Genomic DNA, 21,276 nt, shown 5'->3' on the forward strand with positions numbered 1-21,276 from the left:
ATGTGACTTTTAATTTTAAATGAAGTCATAAATTTGAGATATTATCAATAGCCAAAAACCAAAATATAACATTACCAACTTAGTATTCCATTTAAACAAGATTTTTTTAGTAAATGATTTAATTCTTAAGTAGAAGCTGAAAATAAGTAATAAGTTTGTTAGATGCAGATGTGAACTTACTGCAAAAAATGTTAGCAAATAAATTTATATTTGAAACTCTACTACTAATAATAGACAAAAAAAAAATACATTAAAAGCAGTAATACACTGCCTGAAAGTATTGGGCATATCTTTATTCTTCACTGCAACTTGGCAGAGTTAGAAAGTGCTTTAAAAAAAAATTAGGTTCCCAGGTTAACACTTGGAACATTTTTCAGTTTCTCACTGAGGAGTAGAGCCAGAATCTCTCAAGTGTATTTTCCAGCTTCGCTTCATTGCCCTGTCAGTTAACACCTCCCTCAAAGAGATGGAAAAGCAGATCTGACTTGTGTGAATGCATGAAATAGCAACTGGTTTTGCTCACTGACTTTATTAGCTGTTTGAAAAAGTGGCTGCAATAAATCCATAGACACATGGATATACTCAAAGCCTAACCACCCCTATTTCACTCCCTCTCCAAGTGATAGAATAAAAGCCAGACTGGGGAATTAATGCCAGTTATTTGCCAACACCTGATGTTCTCACCTGGTTCCTTAAAAATTAATTAATCTTTGCAAAATATTTTGTAATTTCTTACACACATAAATACACAAGTAAAGTGGGCAATCAGAGACTTCCTCTATTTGGCCCATTTCTATGTACAAAATTGCAATAACGATGCTACCATCACAATTTGTACCAGAATGGGGTTTAAATGAGTTAAATGCCAGTTTGTTCATTTAGTTTACTTAGTAGGTAATCAATAAGCAATTACTTTGAGAAAGATGCCATGCTAAAAATTAATGACAAATTCACAGATTGTATCTCTCAGTCTCTGTTCTCAATACATTTATAATCTAGTAAAATCTATAATCAGGTGGTTTTTTCACCTTTCTACCTAATTTAAGTAACTTCTTTCTCTTCAAACCAGCACCTACCAAGAAAACTCAAACAAGAATTTCATTTTCAAAGTAGAGTAGAACCTTCATTTTCAAAGAGCTATGTCACAGTTACTCTACCTGTTTTGCACAGCATCTGCAGCTACCAGAAAACTTCCTCATGATATTTTCAAGGTCTAAGGCCCGTTCAGGACATGCTCTCTCTCTTCTAGTCACATTTCCACGACAGAGGGGACAATGTATTCCGCTTTCTCTCATTGCAGTCAGGAAACATTTTCTACAGAAACTAAACCAAACATTTGTGACATGTTAACTACAGAAAAAAGACTCTTTCCATTTCTATGATTAAACACAAGCAAGTGGTTATGGATATATATTCATGCTAAATGAGTTAGGTTATTCATATGTACATAAACGGCAGAATTTTAAAAACTGTACATGTATTTCTCAGAGTATAAGGCTAACAACTGAACTAGATGGAAATATAAAAGAAACTACACTCAATTATGCTTTAAACTTTTTAACATAATATGTGAAAAATAAGTATTAACATTATATTAATTATTAAAGGAAGCATGGTACAAAGGAATGACTGGCTTATCCTAACTGTGTCATTTACTAGCAGTGTGATCTCAAGCAACATGTTTGGCCACAATGGATTTCCATTTCCAACCCTAATAAAATGAAAGAATAGACTACATCAACTTTTATCTCAAGTTGATGTATTTCAAGATATTCCATAAGACATGAATATGAATAGGTCTACCAGAAAACAGTGCACAAATTTGGGAAATTCTAGGATAAACAAAGTTAAAGTTTCTCTGCTTGGGAAAATGTATTACCCAAACTTGTATTGTCAGGAAATAGGAAAACTTCCCACAGTAGTGAGCAATGAAACATAGTTTGAGAAATATTTAAGGACCCATCCTGCTCTAACCATCTCTCAACATTCTAATTAGAACCAAACTCACTAAAATTTTCATTTCTTCTCTCCTAACCTAGCCAAATACCCAACTTGATCATTTTGCTTTTAAAAAAACTAGATAAGGGGTGCCTGGGTGGCGCAGTCGGTTGAGCGTCCGACTTCAGCCAGGTCACGATCTCGCGGTCCGTGAGTTCGAGCCCCGTGTCGGGCTCTGGGCTCATGGCTCGGAGCCTGGAGCCTGTTTCCGGTTCTGTGTCTCCCTCTCTCTCTGCCCCTCCCCCATTCATGCTCTGTCTCTCTCTGTCCCAAAAATAAATAAAAACGTTGAAAAAAAAAATTAAAAAAAAAAAAAAAACTAGATAAATCATAGCCATCATATATGGGGTCCAAAGTCCATATACATTTAATCCAATCCCCTATAAGTACAAATATTCAATCTTCCTCATCTAACTAAAGTTGAGAGCGACTAGTGTAACAGATCATAGGAAATAAGTTTCCTAACTATGCAGCATTGAACAAGTCACTTTTCTCCCCTACAATCTGTTCCCTCACCCACAAAATGAAAAGTATCTACAGTTGATACAGTTATTCAGAGGATTAAAACAGATAATACAATAAAATGCTTATCACAGTATTTTTGACAGTTATGAAAGTACTCCATAAATAGTAGCTAATATCACTAACATAGCATTTGATATGATTACCAATTAAGACCATAAATTATTAAAAATATTCATTATAACCTGGAGTCAAAAAATGCAAAGTAAACACGACCAAGATACCATCTTTCAGCCGTCAAACTAAAAACTAGTTTTAGAAATAATAACCAGTGTTAGAAGATAAAAGGAAATGAGTGCTCTACATTTCTGGATAACAATTTGTCAATACTTATCAAAATCATTTTTAAAGAAAGGGCATCCCAAAAGCCTGAGTGCTGTTTCAAGCTTTAGTAGTTTCAGAAAGTATAAAAACCACAAAGTTACAAAACCATCATTTGTAAATTCAATTGTTTAAAAACTAAAATTTAATGGTCTATATATTTTGTAAATTTTTAATAAACTTTTAACTTAAATTCTTTGTTTCAGTGTTTGCACTCTTTAATCAAAGGGACCATAAAAGAGAAAAAAAAGAAGGGAGGATGAATCAGAAACAAACCAAAAAAGCAAGACTAAAAAAACAAAAAACAAAACAAAACAAAAAAACAAGACTAACTGGAGCCACAGTCTAGACCATGATAAGGTCTGCACTAAGGCAGGAATAGGAGAAACGGGATTTCTATTTTATAGACACAGTTATCAGGGAGCTTCCTATGTTAACAAATAAAATCAACAGAATTTTTTGAGAATAACTTGTGGGAGAATGAGAAAAATAAGCATTTATAACCAGAAGACTTGAGTAAAAGGTGACTATATTAACCAAGTTAAAAAATATTGTAAGAGTTGGTTTGACAGAGGAAAGGTACAAAGTGCCTACAAATATCTCAATACATGATATCCAGTAAAGACCTGGAAATATGGATCTGGAAATTAGGGAGAAAAATATGGAGAGCAGATAAAGTGCAAAAGAGCACTAAAGAAACAATCTAGAGAAATATAAACATTTAAAGGAGTGTTCAGAGAAAAAGAGAGAAAAAGAAGAGACTGATAAGTAATATTAGAGAAGCCAAGTCTAATAAGCTACCAAAGAGAAATAACAAAAAGATGAAAGCAAAACTGTCACCAAACTATTAAGCTAACTTTCTAAATAAACAATTGAAAACTGTCAAAGTTCATACCAGCAAAATTCATTACAAGAGATAATCATGTATCATCATTGAATGATGATGCTTGAATGAAAGAAATCAAGTGGAACAGTTAACAATTAAAGGTAAATTAGTCAATATGCTAATTTAACAATTATAAATAAAATACAAACACAGAACATTAGAAGATCTTAACCAAGATGCAAAAATGCTATATTTAGAGGGAGGGGATAAAATAAAGTAAAATTTCAAAGCCCACTTATTAACTAAATAACTAAAATAATAAAAATGTGATAACATTACATACATAACAGAATAACTAAAATTTTAGGAGAAGATGAAAGATACCAAGTGTTGGGGAAGATGTGAGCCAACCTAAACTCCCATTCAATCTGTAAGAGTGTAAACTGATAGAATACAACCATTTGGAAAACTGACGGTACCCACTAGTAATTCCATTCCAAAGTTTATCCCCAACAGAGCTGCAAATATGATCTGAAGAAATTTCCTAGAAAGTTCATAGCCACACTACTGGTAATAACCAAAAGCTGAAAATTACACAAATGTCCATCAACAGAAGAATGAATAAACAAATTATAGCATATTCAGAAAATTAAAACTATAGGATACTGTAATAAGAATGAATATGGATGAACATAATGTTCAGCTCAAGAAGCCAGATGCAAGAGAGTACAACTGCATGATTCTATTTTTATAAAGTATAAAACATGTTTCAATGCTGAATGAAGTTTTACTAAAAAGTAGAAACAAATACAGTAATTACTACTTTCAAAAATATGGACATGGCTACAAATACAAGATTTAAAGGCATAAAATACAGAAAAGCAAGAAATAAAAATCACTTTGGATGACAAAATGTTTGGTTAGAAAATCTTCAATTAACCTCCAAAATTAAAACACATAACAACTGTACAATATAAACTCTCCAAATAGTAAGAACATTATTAAAGATTACTGATAGTGTCAAAAACAGTGAAAAATATTCATATAAAAAATTAAACAAAGTAATCAGGTTTAAAATTAACTTAGAACTTTATTCAAAATACAGACATAAATAAAGATTTTTAGTAGAAATACACATTATAAAGTAATAAAGGCAAAACAGAGTTTTATTAAATAAATACTGAAACTTCTTAAAGACTGGCAAAAATAGATCTTAAAAAGCAAAAATGACTGGGGCTCCTGGCTGGCTCAGTAGGCAGAGCATGTGTCTCTTGATCTCGGGGTTGTGAGTACAAGTCCCATGTGTGTGTGGGTGGCATAGAGTTTATTTAAAATTAAAAAAAAAAAAAAAGCAAAAGTGTTTTAACAAAGGTGCAACAAGTGAATGATGCTAGAGCAACTGGACATCCATAGGCACAGAAATGAACCCCAATCTAAGTCTGCCACCTTATACAAAAATTAAAACAGATCCTGGATTGTAGTAAACTGGGAAATTGCCATATAAAGATATATTCACTTTAGGGGTGCCTGGGTGGTTCAGTCGGCTAAACGTCCAACTTCGGCTCAGGTCATGATCTCACAGCTCGTGGGTTTGACCCCGTGTTAGGCTCTGTGCTGATAGCTCAGAGGCTCTGTGCTGACAGGCCTGGAGCCTGCTTCGGATTCTGTGTCTCCTTCTCTGCCCCTCACCCACTCACAATCTGTCTCTCTCTCTGTTTCTCTCTTAAAAATAAATAAAACATTAAGAAAAAAGAAACTTTTAAAGATATATTCACTTTCTAATGCCCAGAACAAGCGAATATTACCTTATATTACAACAGACCTGATTAAAGTTAAGGATTTGGGGATGGGGAAATTAGCTGGGCTTATCCAGGTGGGTCCTAAATGCCATTACAAGCATCTCTGTAAGAGAGGCAAAGAGAGATCTGGCACAGACATACATACAGAGTTCAGATGAGCAGAGACTGGAGCAGTGTCTCTGAAGGGCCTCAGGCCTTAGCCAGCACCTTGACTGTGGTCCACATAAATTGGTTTCAGACTTCTAGCCTCCAAAACTACGTGAAAATAAATGTTATTATAAGCCACCAAGGTTGTGGAATGTGTTACAGCAGCCCTAGGAAACTAATATATAGAAGTAAATGCAAAATAGTAAACTACAAAACTCTTAGGGAAAAAAAGAGGAGAAAATATTCACAATACAGAGCTACACAGATTTGATGTTAAAAGCACATTCTAAATAGAAAAAAATGATATAGTGGACTTCATAAAAATTATAAAACATTTGCTATGCAAAAGACTCTAGAGTGGCCATCTTCGGTGAGTGACTGAGCTGACAAATTCCCTTGTATTTACACTTTGACCCAGCAATTTCATTTGTGAGAATTGATCTTACAGAAAAAACTTTCACATGTGAAATGGCATTTATACAAATTTAATCACTGCAGCATTATTTAAAACAGTAAAAGATTAGAAACAACCTAAATGTTCATCAATATGAAATTGGTTAAATAATGATACATCAAACAATGGAATACTAGAACACTAAATATGTTCCATGAGGTCAGGGATTTTTATCTGGTTTGTTGAATATTACAGACCTAGTATCTATAACACTACTAGCACATAATGGATACTTAATGTTGGTTGAATAAATGAAGAAAACTCTAAAACCATAATATGTATACATGTACTGATATAGAATGATCTCCAGGGGTGCCTGGGTGGCTCAGTCCGACTTTAGCACAGGTCACAATCTTATGGTTTGTGAGTTCGAGCCCTGCACGGGGCTTGCTGCTATCAGGGCAGAGCCTACTTCGGATCCTCTGTGCCCTTCCTCCCTGCTCATGTGCGCGCTCTCTCAAGAAAAGAAAAGAAAAGAAAAGAAAAGAAAAGAAAAGAAAAGAAAAAAGAAAAGAAAAGGAAAGAAAAGAAAAGAAAAAAAAAGAAGAGAGAAAAGAAAGATCCTCAAAATAGTAACATGAAAATAGTACGACACAAAAAATTGCATATAGAATGCTCTGTGAACAACAAAAAATAATATTTGTAACCTTGTTTATATACATATCTCTGAAAGAATGTATAAAGTAATAGTGATTTGGGAAGACATATTTCCTTTCGTACCTTTAGAATTGTGAATTAGGGGTGCCTGGGTGGCTCAATCCATTGGGCGTCTGACTTTGGCTCAGGTCTGATAGGACCGTTTGTGAGTTCAAGCCCCATATTGGGATCTGTGCTGACAGCTCAGAGCCTGGAGCCCATTCGTTCCTTTACTCAATAGTGAATGTGTATAGTAGGCTTCAGTAAGTAAAAGGAGACTTAGGTTGCTGCCTTTAAAACAGAGCTTACAGTGAGGACATTAGTCAAATCAGCTGATTCCAAAAATGTTCTAAGTACAAAGTTATTCAAGTCTTTTATATCCAATTCTACTGTTCCTTCTTCTGTACCACCAAGCACCAAGCTTCCTCAGATACAAAACTTCCTTATTCTTGGGGCACCCGGGTGGCTCAGTCAGTTAAGCGTCTAACTTCAGCTCAGGTCACGATTTTGGGGTTCGTGAGTTCCAGCCCCGCATCCAGCTCAGCATTGACAGTGAGGAGCCTGCTTGGGACTCTCTATCTGTTCTTTCCTCTCTCTTTCTCTCTCTCTCAAAATAAATAAATAAACCAACTAAATAAATAAGTAAATAGAACTTGTTTGCTTATTCCTCATCTCCCTTTGGCTGGACTATTTGAATTTGCTAAATAGAACTGGTTTCAAAACAAAGTAGAAGGGGGAGGGAAAAAGATGCAAATCTAAATTACTAAATCACTAAATCCCATTTAGTCAATCAAATATTAATAGATAGATGATAGAAAGATAAAGATACATAAATCAGTTAAAACCATCAGTTAGCCAGCCACCCTTTGGAACAGATACAGCATACTGTTCTCAACTACAATCAGGGTGCTGGCACTGTGAGTTTCACTTCATTCCTTGTATCTTTTTGCACTATAAATTATGTCACTTTTATAAACAGAAAAATAAAACTATTTTAATTTTCAAAAGAAATAAAGCTGCAATTGTCAAAGTAAGTTTTTGGTATTCTTGAGAATGGATTTTTTATTTTTACTACTGAAGTATAGCTGACATACAATGCTATATTAATTTAAGGTGTACAATATCATGACTGGACAATTCTATACATTAGTCAATGCCTACCTCAGTAAGAAGAGTCACCATCAGTCACCATGGGATGTTATTACCTTATTATTGACTTCCCTATGCTGTACTTTTCATCCTCATGACTTATATTGTAACTGGAAGTTTATTCCTCTTAAATCCCTCTTCACTTTTTAGCCCATCCCCTAACCCTTCCCCTCTGGCAACAAGGAGTTTATTCTCTGTATTTATGAGTTGTTTTGCATTTGTTCATCATTTATTTGTTCATTTGTTTTGTTTTTTAGATTGTACATGTTAAGTAAAATCATATGGTATTTGTCTTTCTCTGACTTATTTCACTTAACATAATACCCTCTAGATCCATCCATGTTGTAGCAAATGGCAAGATCTCATCCTTTTTTATGGCTGAGTAGTAGTCCCTGTATGTGTGTATGTGTGTGTACTTTTTATATACATATATATACATACACACATATACACACACATTGCAGTATTTATGCATATATACACCACATATTATTTAAAAATCTAGTACCCTGTATCTTCCTAGTCTATAGTCAAAATCATTCCCCATAACAACTTAAACTAAAAAAAAAAATCACACATTTTAAGTTAGTCTTCAGGACTTTAAATTAAGTCAATCTTCTGTTACACAATTAAATAGCACAGTTGTTTTCTAATTATGTCATTTTATAAATACAGTTGGTAGAGCATGTGACTATTGATCTTGGGGGTTGTAAATTCAAGCCCCATGCTGGGTAGAGAGATTACCTAAAAATAAAATCTTTAAAAAAATAAAGAAAAAAGATGGTTTACAGCAGCATTCATTAAGTCAGCAAAAACCTATACAAGTCTACCTTCCAGAATTATAATAAGTCTGTAGGAAAGAAGAAAAGTTTAAAGTATATATTTAGAATATGACTGCTCAAACAAAATAAAGTTGTTAAAATTATGAGAAATATAAACTGAAAATTCAGGAACTGGACAATACAAAGCAGGTCAATAAGGAATCATACAAGTATGTGCTTAATGAGAAGTAAAAGCTGATACATTGACTCATTTTTTAAAAGTTTATTTATTTTGAGGGGAAAGAGAGCAGGGGAGGGGTAGGGAGTGGGAAAGAGAATCCCAAGCAGGCTCCTCACTGTCAGCACAGAGCCCAGCGCGTGACTGGAGCCCACGAACCATGAGACAGTGACCTGAGCCAAAATCAAGAGTCAGACACTTAACCCACTAAACCACCAGGTGCCCCTATATTATCATTTTTTATAAGTTTATTTATTTTGAGAGAGAGCCTCTCTGATGCATGGCTCAAACCCACAAACTGCAAGATCATGACCTGAGCCAAAGTCAAATGCTTAACCAACTGAGCCATCTAAGCTCCCCTTATCTCAGTTTTAGAGATGCCTCCTTACAGAGATGCACAAAAACAAACATTAGATTTCCAACTTCAAGAGTATGGCAAGGCATCAACGTATTATATGTAATTTTCACCACAATGAAGCTTACTTTCTAACCATGCACAAACGTTATTCCCTTGACCATTCAAAACAGGAAAGAAGAGAGGTTTGGTTCAAAGAGCCTTTGAAGATTACAAATGAAAACACCAAAAGAAATACCTTACTACTATGCCAGTCTGTGCCTTCTTAATTTTAGTATATGTGCAGCCGGAGCGAGCACGGTACCTTCTTCTTAAACCTTACTTTGAATACCTGCTCAACTTTAATGTTCTTAATTTATGTTTGCTTTTTAAAATATTGCATCTGACCACTCTAAGGCCACTAACACTGCTAACTACTGTCTCCTTGTATTTCTTCTCAGCTTCCATGTCACACTCTATCCTGGTTTTCTCCCTATCCTGTCCATTCCTTCTCAAGCTGCACTTTTCTCTACTCCAGATGTAAATACATAGTCTCTAGCACTTTGTCGTATCTAGGTCCTCTGCTATCTTCCAACTTACAGACCTCCCTCAGTGGCTACCATCCATACTCATAGCTTTAGTTCCATGTATTCCACATTCACATACATACACTTAACTATGGGACATCACGAAATCTTACATGGGTTTCCTTAAAATGTCAGGAATCTCTTCTGTCCATTCCTACTATCATTACCTTGGTTCAGGTTCTAACCATTTTTTTTCTCTGACACATCAGTAATTGACCTCTTCACTAGTCTCACCACTACACCAAAGCTGGATCCTGCTACTAAATTAATCATGTGAAATGTGATCATGCTGCTCCTCTGCCAAAAATTATTGAACAGATCTCTTTGGCTTTCAGGAAAAAGTTCGAATTGGCTTATAGAGAAAGTTCCTGCCAATACCTCTAAACTCTATCTACTACACTCATCCTTTGGCTCCAGCCAAAATTTGTAGTCTGGAAATAGTCATTCTCTAGAACTCCTCCTTGCCTCTGAATATACCATAAACCTAATCAGGGTATTCCCCAATAAGCCCTGAATAATCAATTCTGACCTAAAATACTGCTTCATCGAGGAAATCTCTCCTTTAGTCATAGGCTGATTTTGACACCTGCTCTCAATGCTCACATAAAATTTTCCTCTTAAATTGCTTCCAGATCATATACATGCTTAGGTCTTCTCCACTAGTCTATTAACAGTCCCCAGGAAAAGAGCACTTTGTATTCTTTCTATCTGACATACAGAAAACATTCAACATCTCCTGTTTGAAGGAACTAAAGAGGATTATACAGGAATTTATATTTTGGTGCAATTATTCTAATGATAATGAACCTGCTCCTTTGATTAGAATAGGCAGTGTGCAAATCCTTTGCTGTCACTGAAATGGCAGTGACAATTTTTTACTTTCTAACAGATCCACAGTGATCCAAAATTCTTATCACTCATTTCTTACTATCAATGAATCAAAAACTGATTTTGTAGCTAAATATAATAAGCACTTTTAAAGGCATAGGTTTGCCTTTTGTGAAAAGGGAAGAGCAAATGACATGGTAAACTAGGTTATTTAAAACAATTGCATTTCCCCACCAAACTCCTAGTCAATCAAGGCCCTGTTCCACCATTACCATCCTTTCCAAATAAAACTCCTCCCCCCCCACCACCTACTTTAATTCACTGTTCAGGCAGAACCTTAGAGCATGTGTGTCTGTGGGCGGGGAGGGAGGAGATGGGGTGATAAAGCAGTAAATGTTCATTCTTCTTACCAATAAAATCTACCCTACATTTCATTTTTACGTTTAGTCTAGTAAATGTAACATTTAGTCATCTCCAAGTTCAATGAGATGATTAGAAAAAGATCCTCAACAACCATCTCCACTCTCCTTTCCATACCCTAGATGTCAAGCCAAATTAGTCTGATTTAAAATGTCCCACAAGGAGGGGCGCCTGGGTGTCTCAATCCGTTGGGCGTCCGACTTCAGCTCAGGTCATGATCTCACGGTTCCTGAGTTCGAGCCCCGCGTGGGGATCTGTGCTGACAGCTCAGAGCCTGGAGCCTGTTTCAGATTCTGTGTCACCCTCTCTCTCTGACCCCCCCCCCCCACTCACGCTCTGTCTCTGTCTCTCTCAAAACTAAATAAACATTAAAAAGTATTTTTTTAAATGTCCCACAAGGGAAGCAAACTAGAGCAAACTGCATGGAATTTTGAGGAGAGCTGCAGATTACAATGAGTTCTATGAGGTCAATGACCCAAAGGGTAAGGATTCTGTCCAGAAACACTTCCTCTTTGACCTCCTACCTTCCCTTTTGTCCACCCACTGCCAGCACAAGCATAGGAAAGGCATCAAATTATAATAATGAACACTGACAGTTTAAAGGCAATAAAGCATACATTGTGCCCTTAACATAACATCTCAAAATATTTCTCCAACAATCTGCATTTGTTGCACCAAATAAAGCAATTTCAGACAGTCATTCATGTCCCATAACAACAAAACTTAACTGGCACAACTCCTATAAAGTTACATACTCCTGGCTCACACAATGACCGCATAATAGGAGTAAGGTAGACAGTGCAGTCAAGGTTGAGGATCAGAGTGAGAAAAATGGGTATCAAATAACTGTAATAAAATCTCTGATTAAGAACCCAAAATTCATTCCATTCTTTATGAAATTACAAAACCTATCTCTCAAAATTCAAAAAAAAAAGGGTTGAAGGAAAAAGAAATACATTTATAAATAAATGTGTCCCATTCTTTTCAGCTATTTGCAAGCACACAGAACTTTCAAATCTGAGTGTCTTTCTTCAAATAAAGATTTCCAAGCTTCACCTGCCAGAAATTCTTTTGTAAATTTGGAATGGAGCCTAGGTATTGGTATGTTTACTTACAAAGTTCCTCAAGGACTCTGATCAGCAGCCAGGTTTGTCAGATGTGCTACATATCTTTACAAGAAGGGCTTCTTCCAACTCTTACTGACACTCTACCAAAATTATCTGTAGGATGATCGAAGTTCTTCCTGTAAGTATGCCAAATCGAACAGCACCATGCCACCTCATCTAATCCCTTTGTGTTCTCCCTCACTCCTGGAGTTACTGCCTTATCTTCAGTTCATTCCACGAAACAGCAATCTTCCTTTCCCATCTCCACCTTCATAGTAACCAAGTAATAAGCAGAAGGGTAAAACAAAAGGAAACTATCACTTCAATACCCGGAAATCCTGTCAGTTCTAACGTGAGAGAAGAAAACCCGTTCTAGATCATTCTAACATGTACTGAATTTTAAAGGAGAGGGGAACATTTTCAAGAGTGGTCTGTGAAGCAGGGTGGAAAGGTTAAGTTAGATAAGCGTTCTTGGATCTGGAAAGAATGGACCAAGGTTCCGAAAGAAGGAAAAACTTTAAAGCAAGGCAGGTCATAGAGTGGGGGGTAGTGGGGCGAGGAAGGCGAGCGCGCCGGTGCGGGCACCTTCGGCCGGTTTTGACACTCGACACCCCAGCCCTCACTCGGGTTGCTAGGAAACAAAAAGGCTCCACGTTCCCTGCAATTCCTCCCGGGCCTGGAGGAGAGGGGGCCTCCGGGACCTGAAGACACGACCGAGACAAGCTTGGCCACTACCCCGGGGGCGCGAAAGCAAGGGATGGAGACCCGGGGGCCGGGGGCTCGGGCACCGGGGCGGGCGCAGGAAGCTGGCCCGGAGCTCGGGAGGAGGGCGGGAGGCAACAGGCCCTCCGCGCCGAGGGGAGCTCGGCCAGGTCGCAGTGGGCTCCGCTCCTGCCAGGCCGCAGCCGAGGGTCCGGGGCTGGATGCCGGGCCTAAACGACCACCCGGCTCCCCGCGGGGGAGGAGGCGTCTACTCACACGTGCTGACAGGCCGCGGTCCTCACGGGCGTTTTGAGCACCTCCTGACAGACAGGGCAGTAGAAATCATCTTCGGTGTAGGACGTGGCCGCAGAGAGCTCCTCGGCCATGGCGGGGGATGGGGGAATCAAGGCGATGGCGGCAGCGGCGGCGACAGCAGCCGAGCTGGCGGTGGCGGCCCGGGGCCCGACTCCCTACGCGAACCCGAAGGGGGAGGGGAATCGCGTCAGGAAGCGGCTCGCGCCAGGAAGGGGGCGGGGCAGGGCGGGACCGGGCGGGGCCGAACGCTAAGACGCTACGGCCGCACGCGCCGGGCGAGGGCCGGCCTTTAGGGCTGCTCCTCCCGGCGGAATGGTGGGCGAGGTGCTTGGCTGGAGGCCACGGTGGAGAAACCGGTCAGCCGCTTCACTTTCGCTTCCACCCTGGCTCGGAGTACGCGGGACGCCGCCCCTCCGCGCGAGAACGAAGGCCGCCCCCAGGCAGTTGCCTCCCGCCCGAGGCCGCTCCCTTACCTGGCTCCACGAGGCGGCCGCGGTTCCGCCCCCGCCCTCTTCTCCGCCTCCGGACTCCTTTCCCCCCACCCCCACCCCCACCCCCTGGCCCCGCCCGCACAGCCGTCTAGCTGCGGCCCGCTACCTAGCCAGTTCCAAGGCTGCCTGCCCCGCCCACACCGCCCCCGCCCCGCTCCGCCCCGCCCCTCCACTCTGCTTGCGTAGCCGCTCACTTAGGAGCCCGGGAGACGCGCGGGGATTGGAGCTGCTTTCCCCGCGCGGGTCCGTGAAGAAGTGGCCCTGCGCCGTCCTCGGTCTTCTAGTCCGGCCGCTGCTGCCTTGGCAGCCGAGGCCGGGAGGGGACTGGCGAGAAGAGTGCTTAGCATTTATCGGCCCGAAAGGGGGCCGGGCCCGAGGCTCATGGTGCACCGGGATCCCACCGCCCCCTCCAGCAGCCCTCCCGTGGCATTGCTCTGCCTGCAGCCAGCCGGGCGGGTTGCCGAACACCAGGGGGCGGCGAACACCTGACAGAGGAGGGGGGAGAGGGCGGGGTGGGTAGAGCGGCCTCCATAGCAACCGGCGCGTCGCGCCCGCCGCTGGTTGTGACATAAACAGCTGGGTGCCCACCTGTACACCGCTCCTCCCCCCCCCCCCCGCCACGTCTCCCCCTAGCGGGGACACCATTTCTCGCCGCTTCTATCAAATATATTGGGTTTTCCAGGAATTTTTCCTCAAAAAATATTCCCTAATGTTAAAGGTATGGACCTTACTATTTGTCCCTGACAAAATGTTTTGATCATGTCGAGATGTGTTACGAAACAAGTAGATATCCGTTCTGCAATTTCGATCCTTTGAGGAGGAAAAATTAAATAATAAGCTCCCCTGAGAGGGTTTGAACTTTCCCCCTTAACACAGCCTGACGGGTTACTCTCGCAGATGCATTCTTCCACCACCCAACACCTTGTTTTCTGATGCCTTTGAAGAAAAGTGAGGTAGAAACATGGATCTAAACATTTCATCATTATTCACTAGTTTAAATGTTTATATTTTTGTTTATGGGCCAGATACATCTGGATGGGATCACAACCGCATGAAAGGAGCTAAGGAAAATCTGGAACATTATAGAGCATCCTCAATTAGTTTCAGAAAAGAAAAGAAAATTATCCTTACCCTGCTTTGTTAAGGCTCTCCACTACAGTCTAAGTGAATCATAAACTGAAGCCATTGTCCTTGGAACTGTTAGATGTTATTATGCTGGTGTCTTGAACTTTGCTCTTGACTAGTTGACACTCTTGGGTGTCTGATGAAATAAAAGGACCAAAAAAATGGTATTTGCCGAAGTTTTGTTTTTCATAAACAGTGACTATAATGAGGATAGAAAGTGGGATGACTGGATGTGTATGGTCTTAGAGAAAACTTTATGGAGGAAGTGGGTCTCACTATGCATCTTAAAATGACAATTCATAGAATAATATTTACTGAATTATCCAATGAACAGCTAATTCCCTTTACCAAACTACAACATTTTCCTCCCTAGCAGGAACAGTGGAAGCAGAGCAGGAAAGCTAATTTTAGCTTCAGATTTCCTGGGAGGAGAAACACCAAACAGGTGTTGACAGGAGAGACACCAAATAGCATTAGTCCAGGTACTTTTCAAATTTACTTATAAAATGGTTCTTGGATTTCAAACTTCACGTTTTTGATGTATTTCCAATCATATTTTGCTCGTTTTGACCACTTTAGGAAGTAAAGTGTATTTTCTTTTTTTTTAATTTTTTAATGTTTGTTTATTTTAGAGAGAGAGAGACAGAGTGAGAGCAGGGAAGGGACAGAGAGAGGGAGACACAGATCCTGAAGCAGGCTCCAAGCTCTGAGCTGTCAGTTCAGAGCCCGATGCGGGGCCCAAACTCACAAACTGTGAGATCATGACCTGAGCCGAAGTCAGATGCTTGACTGACTGAGCCACCCAGGCACCCAGGAAAGTGTATTTTCTATTAAAAAGAATGTTTCCCTTTACTCACTGAGAATCTTTAACCAGAACATTAATTTTGTGAGTTTAATTTTATTTGCTTCATTCTTCCTCTACAATGTCAGCTTTACCCATGCCCTAATCCAAACGTGTTTGCATTGTTTCTCATATTCTAAGAAGTCATTATACCCACATTTTTGGTGAATTTCTACATACTATTTGGTGGATTTCTACATACATATAGTTGACAGTATGTAGAAATCCTCCACAAATGTGGGTATAAGGAAAATGTAGTTACCCTCTGAGTGTTAAGCTTAGACAAATAAACCATAATAGCCAAAAGACATAATTTTCTCTCTTGGCAGCATTTCACATGAAAAATTACATGATATTTTTATGGCAGTGTCACAGATTTACTCAAAATACATTCAGCTGTGTAAATAAAATACAGCCTTTGGGCAGTAAGGGAAAAACTCTAAATGTTTTTTAGTTTAAACTCTGTTGCCATAATTTAATCAGTTTCTTTACATTTAGGTTAAAACACTTAAGCTTTTAATATCCCATCTCTCTCAGTCTGCTCCCCTCAAAATGGCATCTGGGAGGATAAGACGGAGGACAAGGGGTAGCTGACATGAACTTGAGACACTATTGGAGAACCCGGGTCCTGACATCTGCAAGGTCTCCTTTGAATTCTTGCTGGACTATTCTGCAGGGAGGCTAATTTGGCTCCACTCTGAGATGCGTTGTGTTCCGGACATTCTGCTGCTGGTAGCTGTTGGTAAAGGCTACTTCTGCCTGACTCAGCTGGGCGAAGGCGCGGGTCGTGTGTACCCTGGTTGACTCAGCCTCACCAACACCGTAGAGCCCTCTGTAGCTCTGTCACAATTCTCTTCGAATTCCTTGACCCTCAACACGGAAGGCCCCTCAGGCTCTGCTCTCAACATAGCCACCATCCGTGGCATCCCTTGGGGCCCTCTCCTCTCCCAGCCTGGGAGGGAGAATCATTTCATCTAGCCATTCCGTGTCCCTGACTTTGCATGTAGTGCTGACCCCTAGTTTGCTTCTGCACAACCTATAAGGTAATGTGCTTTCAGCTCCCAGGCCCCCAGCACTCCCCTCAACCTAACCTTTTCCCTACTCCTCCTTTCTTTTCCAACCACAATCCCTTGGACTGGATGTGGACCTTTCCCCCTTGCCACTTACTGCCTTCTGGGCCCTCCCATATGCAAAACTCTCCAACCAAGTCCACTAGGCCAGGCAATTAATGTACTAAAAGGAGGAGATAAGTGAATTCAGAAAATTAATTTCTGTCTTCACAAAGCCTCGCTTTGTCTTACCACAGAGCCTCAACAGTCTGTTTTTCTGGTAAGAGTGGTTGCTTTTGGGGAAGTGAACTGGGAAGCTGGGGGATGGAATGGGAGTGAGGCTCACGTTTCACTGTCCACCGTTTGGTATCTTTTTTTTAATTGTCAACCGTGTCAACATTCAGCTGGTTTGCACCAGCACAGCTCTGGTGCCCATTCTCAGCTTGCCCATTCTGATTGGGCAATAAATAGTCTGTCCTGAATGTCCAATGCCCATTTGGTTCTAGTGGCTAAATATTTTTAACATTAGTCCTGATCATGTACATAAATAACCTATCTGCTGAAGGCATATCATTTAATTATTAAGCCTGTTTTGGAAATGTTCTTTTAAAACAAAAAAAAAACCCAACATTCTTTACATTCCTGATGCATTAATCCTAATTTCTTCTTTTCCCCACCTCATCCCACACTCAGGCTGAGTAAGAAGGAGGTCAAGTGAATAAAAATGTGGAAGGGAAACCATACAGGGCACCATGTTCCCATCAACAAACATTTATAAACCCTATTTCCATCCCCCACTGTAACAAATCATGAGTTTTGTTTGGGTACCTTTTCTTTTTCCTGGCTATGCCCTTCAGGAGGACATTTCCAGCTCAAGGGGAAATACCATGATTGAGATGAGCCAGTCTGGATGGGTCCTTTCTTCTTACCATTGGTTTAAGCCTGGGCATGTGATGCAGTTATGACCAAGGAGGTGTGAGAGGGATTCTTCTGAGGTGCTTCAACAAGTGCCTTTCTTTGCTGACTGAAAAACAAACAAATAGGAATAAACAATACCATGCTACATCTGAATGTTTTCTTGTCAACCTGTGCTGCCTGGGACTCTGCAACCATGATGAAACTGTGAAAAGGACAAGACAAAGAATAAGCCAATATGCTGACCAATGGCAGAGCTGAAAGATGGAAGGGACGTAGATCCTTAGGTAGTTGAGCCATTCTAATAATCTAATCAACCCTGAAACTGTCCTGTCTCCTGTTAAGACCTTCTAGTTTAAACCATTGTCAGTTGGCTGTTTCGTTACTTGTAGTAGAAAGCGTCTACGCCAGACATTTGCTTGGTGACTATCAGATCTGCCTCCCTACCTGTCACCCATTTTGGTCTATATTGCTAGAGCTGACCCTTGCAGATTTTCTCATTCTCCCTTGCCAGCTAAGTGACTTCTGTCTATATTCAGCCAATGGGAGACACCGATGAGAGACTGGAAGGAAGAAGCCAAAACATTTCTCGTCTCTGCTTCTGGCTGTGGCTTTGTTTCTGCCATGGTTTTAACTTCTGGAAGACCACCCTTTGCTCTACGGTTCAGGAGCCTCAAGCCAGCTGGGCAGTCCCTGCCTTTTCTCAGCAGCTTCTGTGTTTGCCTCACTGTCACACATGGTCTTTCAGCTCTCCTGACATCTTTGTAATTGTTTTCCATATTAAACATCCTCTTTTGAACTACTTATTGAGAGCTCTCTTTCCTGACTGGATTCCAACCCATTTTCCTAATTGAATCAACACTTTAGGAGGAAATAGGAAGGCAGAGGAGAATGAAACACTGCAAAAGTGGTTCCTCTTCCCCAAGGAGAAGGAACTGAGTTACTTGTCATTGTGAGTTTAGAGTCTCTCTTCATAACTCTGCAAATTAGCACAAATGGAAACACAAAAGTGAGATTAAATTAAGTATAGAAAATAAAGGAATTTACCCTTTTTTAGTCCACCCTAGTTTGGGACAGTTAAGTTTCAACTCTTTCATAAATGTCACTATGAATATGCATTTTTCGTGCTATTTAATAATGTTTAATTTCCTATCAGCAGTATTTTATGTGCTATTGTACAGCTATCATTTTTTACTAATATTCCTACCAGTAGCCCTAGTGGCCCTATTTTGAATCGAGCTTCCATGTTAAAATTGATTAAAATAGAGGGGATATAGACCCAACCTGTGCCAGTTATCCTCTCTCAAGAAGGTAGAATTGAGATCCCGATAGTTTAATCAGTTTCTATTAGTGCCTAACTTGGAAGGTATGTTAACATCATCTAAGGGACAGTAGCCTCTTCCTTTGCCCGAAAAGAGAAAGCCAATCAGTAGAGAGACCAAACCAAAAATGAAACAGACATTTTGAATGCAGCTGAAATTGTTTCAGGAATCAAATATGCCATCCTAAAAAGCAGAACCATAAATTAGACCAGAAATGGCAATAGATTCCAACAAATGAACTCACATTTCAACTTTTCTTTGGTGTTTTTTTTAATCTTTGAGAGAAATATGTAAATTTAAAGCTAAAGCATCTAAACATCTTTCTTTTCTCCTCCACCTTTTTTTCTTTTTCCTTCCCGGGCCCCCTTTACTTCACACATGTATCGACATTCTCTGGGCACATGGCTTAGATAAAGACAACCATAACAAGATTAGTTCCACTATAACAGTAGAGGCAAAAGCCTGACACCAGTTTTAAAAAGCAAACAAAGCCTAAATTTTAGAGAAGTAGAAGAACCCTCCAGCAGAAATACACACCCTTCTTTCTATACATAAATTTCAATTATTCCACCCATTCTCCCTCAATACATATTGCATATATTGCTTCTAAAGAAGACAATCCAAAGTACCTTCCAGCTGTGCTCCAAGAGGCAATGTCACAAGACTGCTATTTTTCTAGTCTCCACATAATTTATCCCTTTAGTTGAATCTTAATCTGATCTAGTTTTAATATCTCATGATCCTACAGCCTTAGACTAAATCATAAATGTAGTCCCTATCAACCACCTTTTGTGTACCACAATGTAGAACAAATACAACTATTATGAAAACTCAACATTTAAAACATGAAGAGAAGGGAAGAAATCACAGGATATGTACCATTTGCTGCTGGACAGAGTTAATGAAGCAAAGCAGAAAACCACTGAGTCTCATGGGTATCATTCGGTTGACTTGGCAGTGGTGAGAATTCTATTGTCAACTAATGTGGCAGTCTAGTGTTGCCTTCTGGAATCATTCCTATTGCCAAGGGAACACCAAAAAGGACATTAAAGTAAATAACCTTTTTTAGGGAGAGGGAAGGGGTATATTTCATTTGCAATTCACTTGTTAATGGTACCGGGTACAAGAATGGCCTGAGGCTGTCTAAAGAATTAGAACATTCTATCCTATCCCATTGATTTCAGTGAATCACAGGCCTGTTATACAGACGGGATTTTGCTGGTGCTACAATTTTAATAAAACCATAGTCACCTATCAGTTTCATTTTATGGCAATTTCCTAAGATTAAACACCAAAAACTTTATCAGGTCAGCATGGTTGCTAAGTTGAAGACCCAAGTCTGGGCTATCGTCATAGATTTTCTGTTTGTTAGCAGCAGCTCTGGGGTCAACATGTACCCAGTTTGACAAACTTTATCTTAGGACAGTGTGGGTGAAGAACTGGTAGAGCCGGCAGAGAAGTCTTCTTTCTCTTCTATAATAGCACCCTGCCCACAGACTGAATTCCAGTCCAGTGTAGTTTGCAACAGCAATGTCATCCTGTTTGTCAGGAGGGGAGCCAGTGTGAGGTGCTGTGGTGTGGCCCAGGGTATCAGGGTAACTCACATCCTTCATTCGTTCCTCCCTGTTGTAGGTGACAGGATACTCACTTTCTCAATCAGCATTTTAATCTTACACAGAGAAAGTAAAGTGAGTCAGAGCACTTGACCTTTGTACTTTGGACTGTTTTGATTTGGACCTCAGAGGAGTTCCCAGCTCCTCTTTTTTTCTGCTCACATCCAGGAAAACGTTGCAAATTTGTTGTTATGCCTTACTGAAGGTACTCAGGAAAAATCAGTCTGATTTATCAGTCTGGGTGCAATCAGGGGAGGGAAATCACAGTAACTTGAACAGAGAAAGTTTAATATAAAAACCTTTTTAACTCTAATAGGGGATTGGTATAAGTACAGAGGACTGTAAAGAATATAGGCTTGAATGCTTGTTTTAGCAACACATGTACTAAAATTGGAACCATACAGAGAGAAGATTCGCATGGCCCCTGCACAAGGATGACACACAAATTCATGAAGCATTCCATATTAAACAACAAAACGTTGAAACGGAGTACCCAGAGAAGGGCCCCACCCCTCTCCATAGCTGGAGAGGACCCAGCTGTGGTTCACTGGATGGCAGAGAAGTCTCTGTGGCATCATGCTGGTAGAAGCATGCAGGGTGCAAGGGAAAGCTGTTTACAGAGACGTGTCCCCTGGAGGCATTCTGTCACAAACCATCCAGGGGGGTGTTGGAGGCAGATGCTGTCTGCTGGGTGCTGCTGGCCACTGTGCACTGCAGAAGCTGGGGTTGGCTCTGTGCACTATGGGAAGCAAGGATCTACCAGAATGGGGAACAAAA

At 40.2% G+C, this 21,276-nt stretch overlaps 1 protein-coding gene and 1 non-coding gene across 5 annotated transcripts in view; one reads left to right on the plus strand and one right to left on the minus strand.

Annotated features, from left to right (window-relative positions):
- The window catches only part of RNF138 (ring finger protein 138), a 32,833-nt gene extending 18,899 nt beyond the window's left edge, over positions 1-13,934 (minus strand). For 2 of the 4 annotated variants that reach the window (XM_040479145.1, XM_040479143.1), the window contains exons 1-3: positions 13,829-13,934; positions 13,105-13,298; positions 1,158-1,323 (exon numbers count right to left, since the gene is read on the minus strand). In XM_040479145.1, coding sequence (XP_040335079.1) covers positions 1,158-1,323; positions 13,105-13,214 — 276 coding nt within the window. In that variant the 5' untranslated portion in view covers positions 13,215-13,298; positions 13,829-13,934. Of the gene's footprint in view, positions 1-1,157; positions 1,324-13,104; positions 13,299-13,616; positions 13,675-13,828 lie in introns of those variants that run through there. The other 2 variants (XM_040479146.1, XM_040479144.1) reach the window with 1 other exon arrangement.
- A 6,929-nt stretch (positions 13,935-20,863) lies between these two features.
- LOC121033267 (U6 spliceosomal RNA) lies at positions 20,864-20,968 on the plus strand. The gene has a single exon (XR_005791793.1). It is a non-coding gene; the product is annotated as a U6 spliceosomal RNA (small nuclear RNA).
- The last annotated feature ends 308 nt before the right edge of the window (positions 20,969-21,276 follow it).

This window comes from Herpailurus yagouaroundi, unplaced genomic scaffold (genome assembly GCF_014898765.1).
Source record: "Herpailurus yagouaroundi ecotype Mexico unplaced genomic scaffold, PumYag 142, whole genome shotgun sequence".
NCBI classification, from domain to species: Eukaryota; Metazoa; Chordata; class Mammalia; order Carnivora; family Felidae; genus Herpailurus; species Herpailurus yagouaroundi.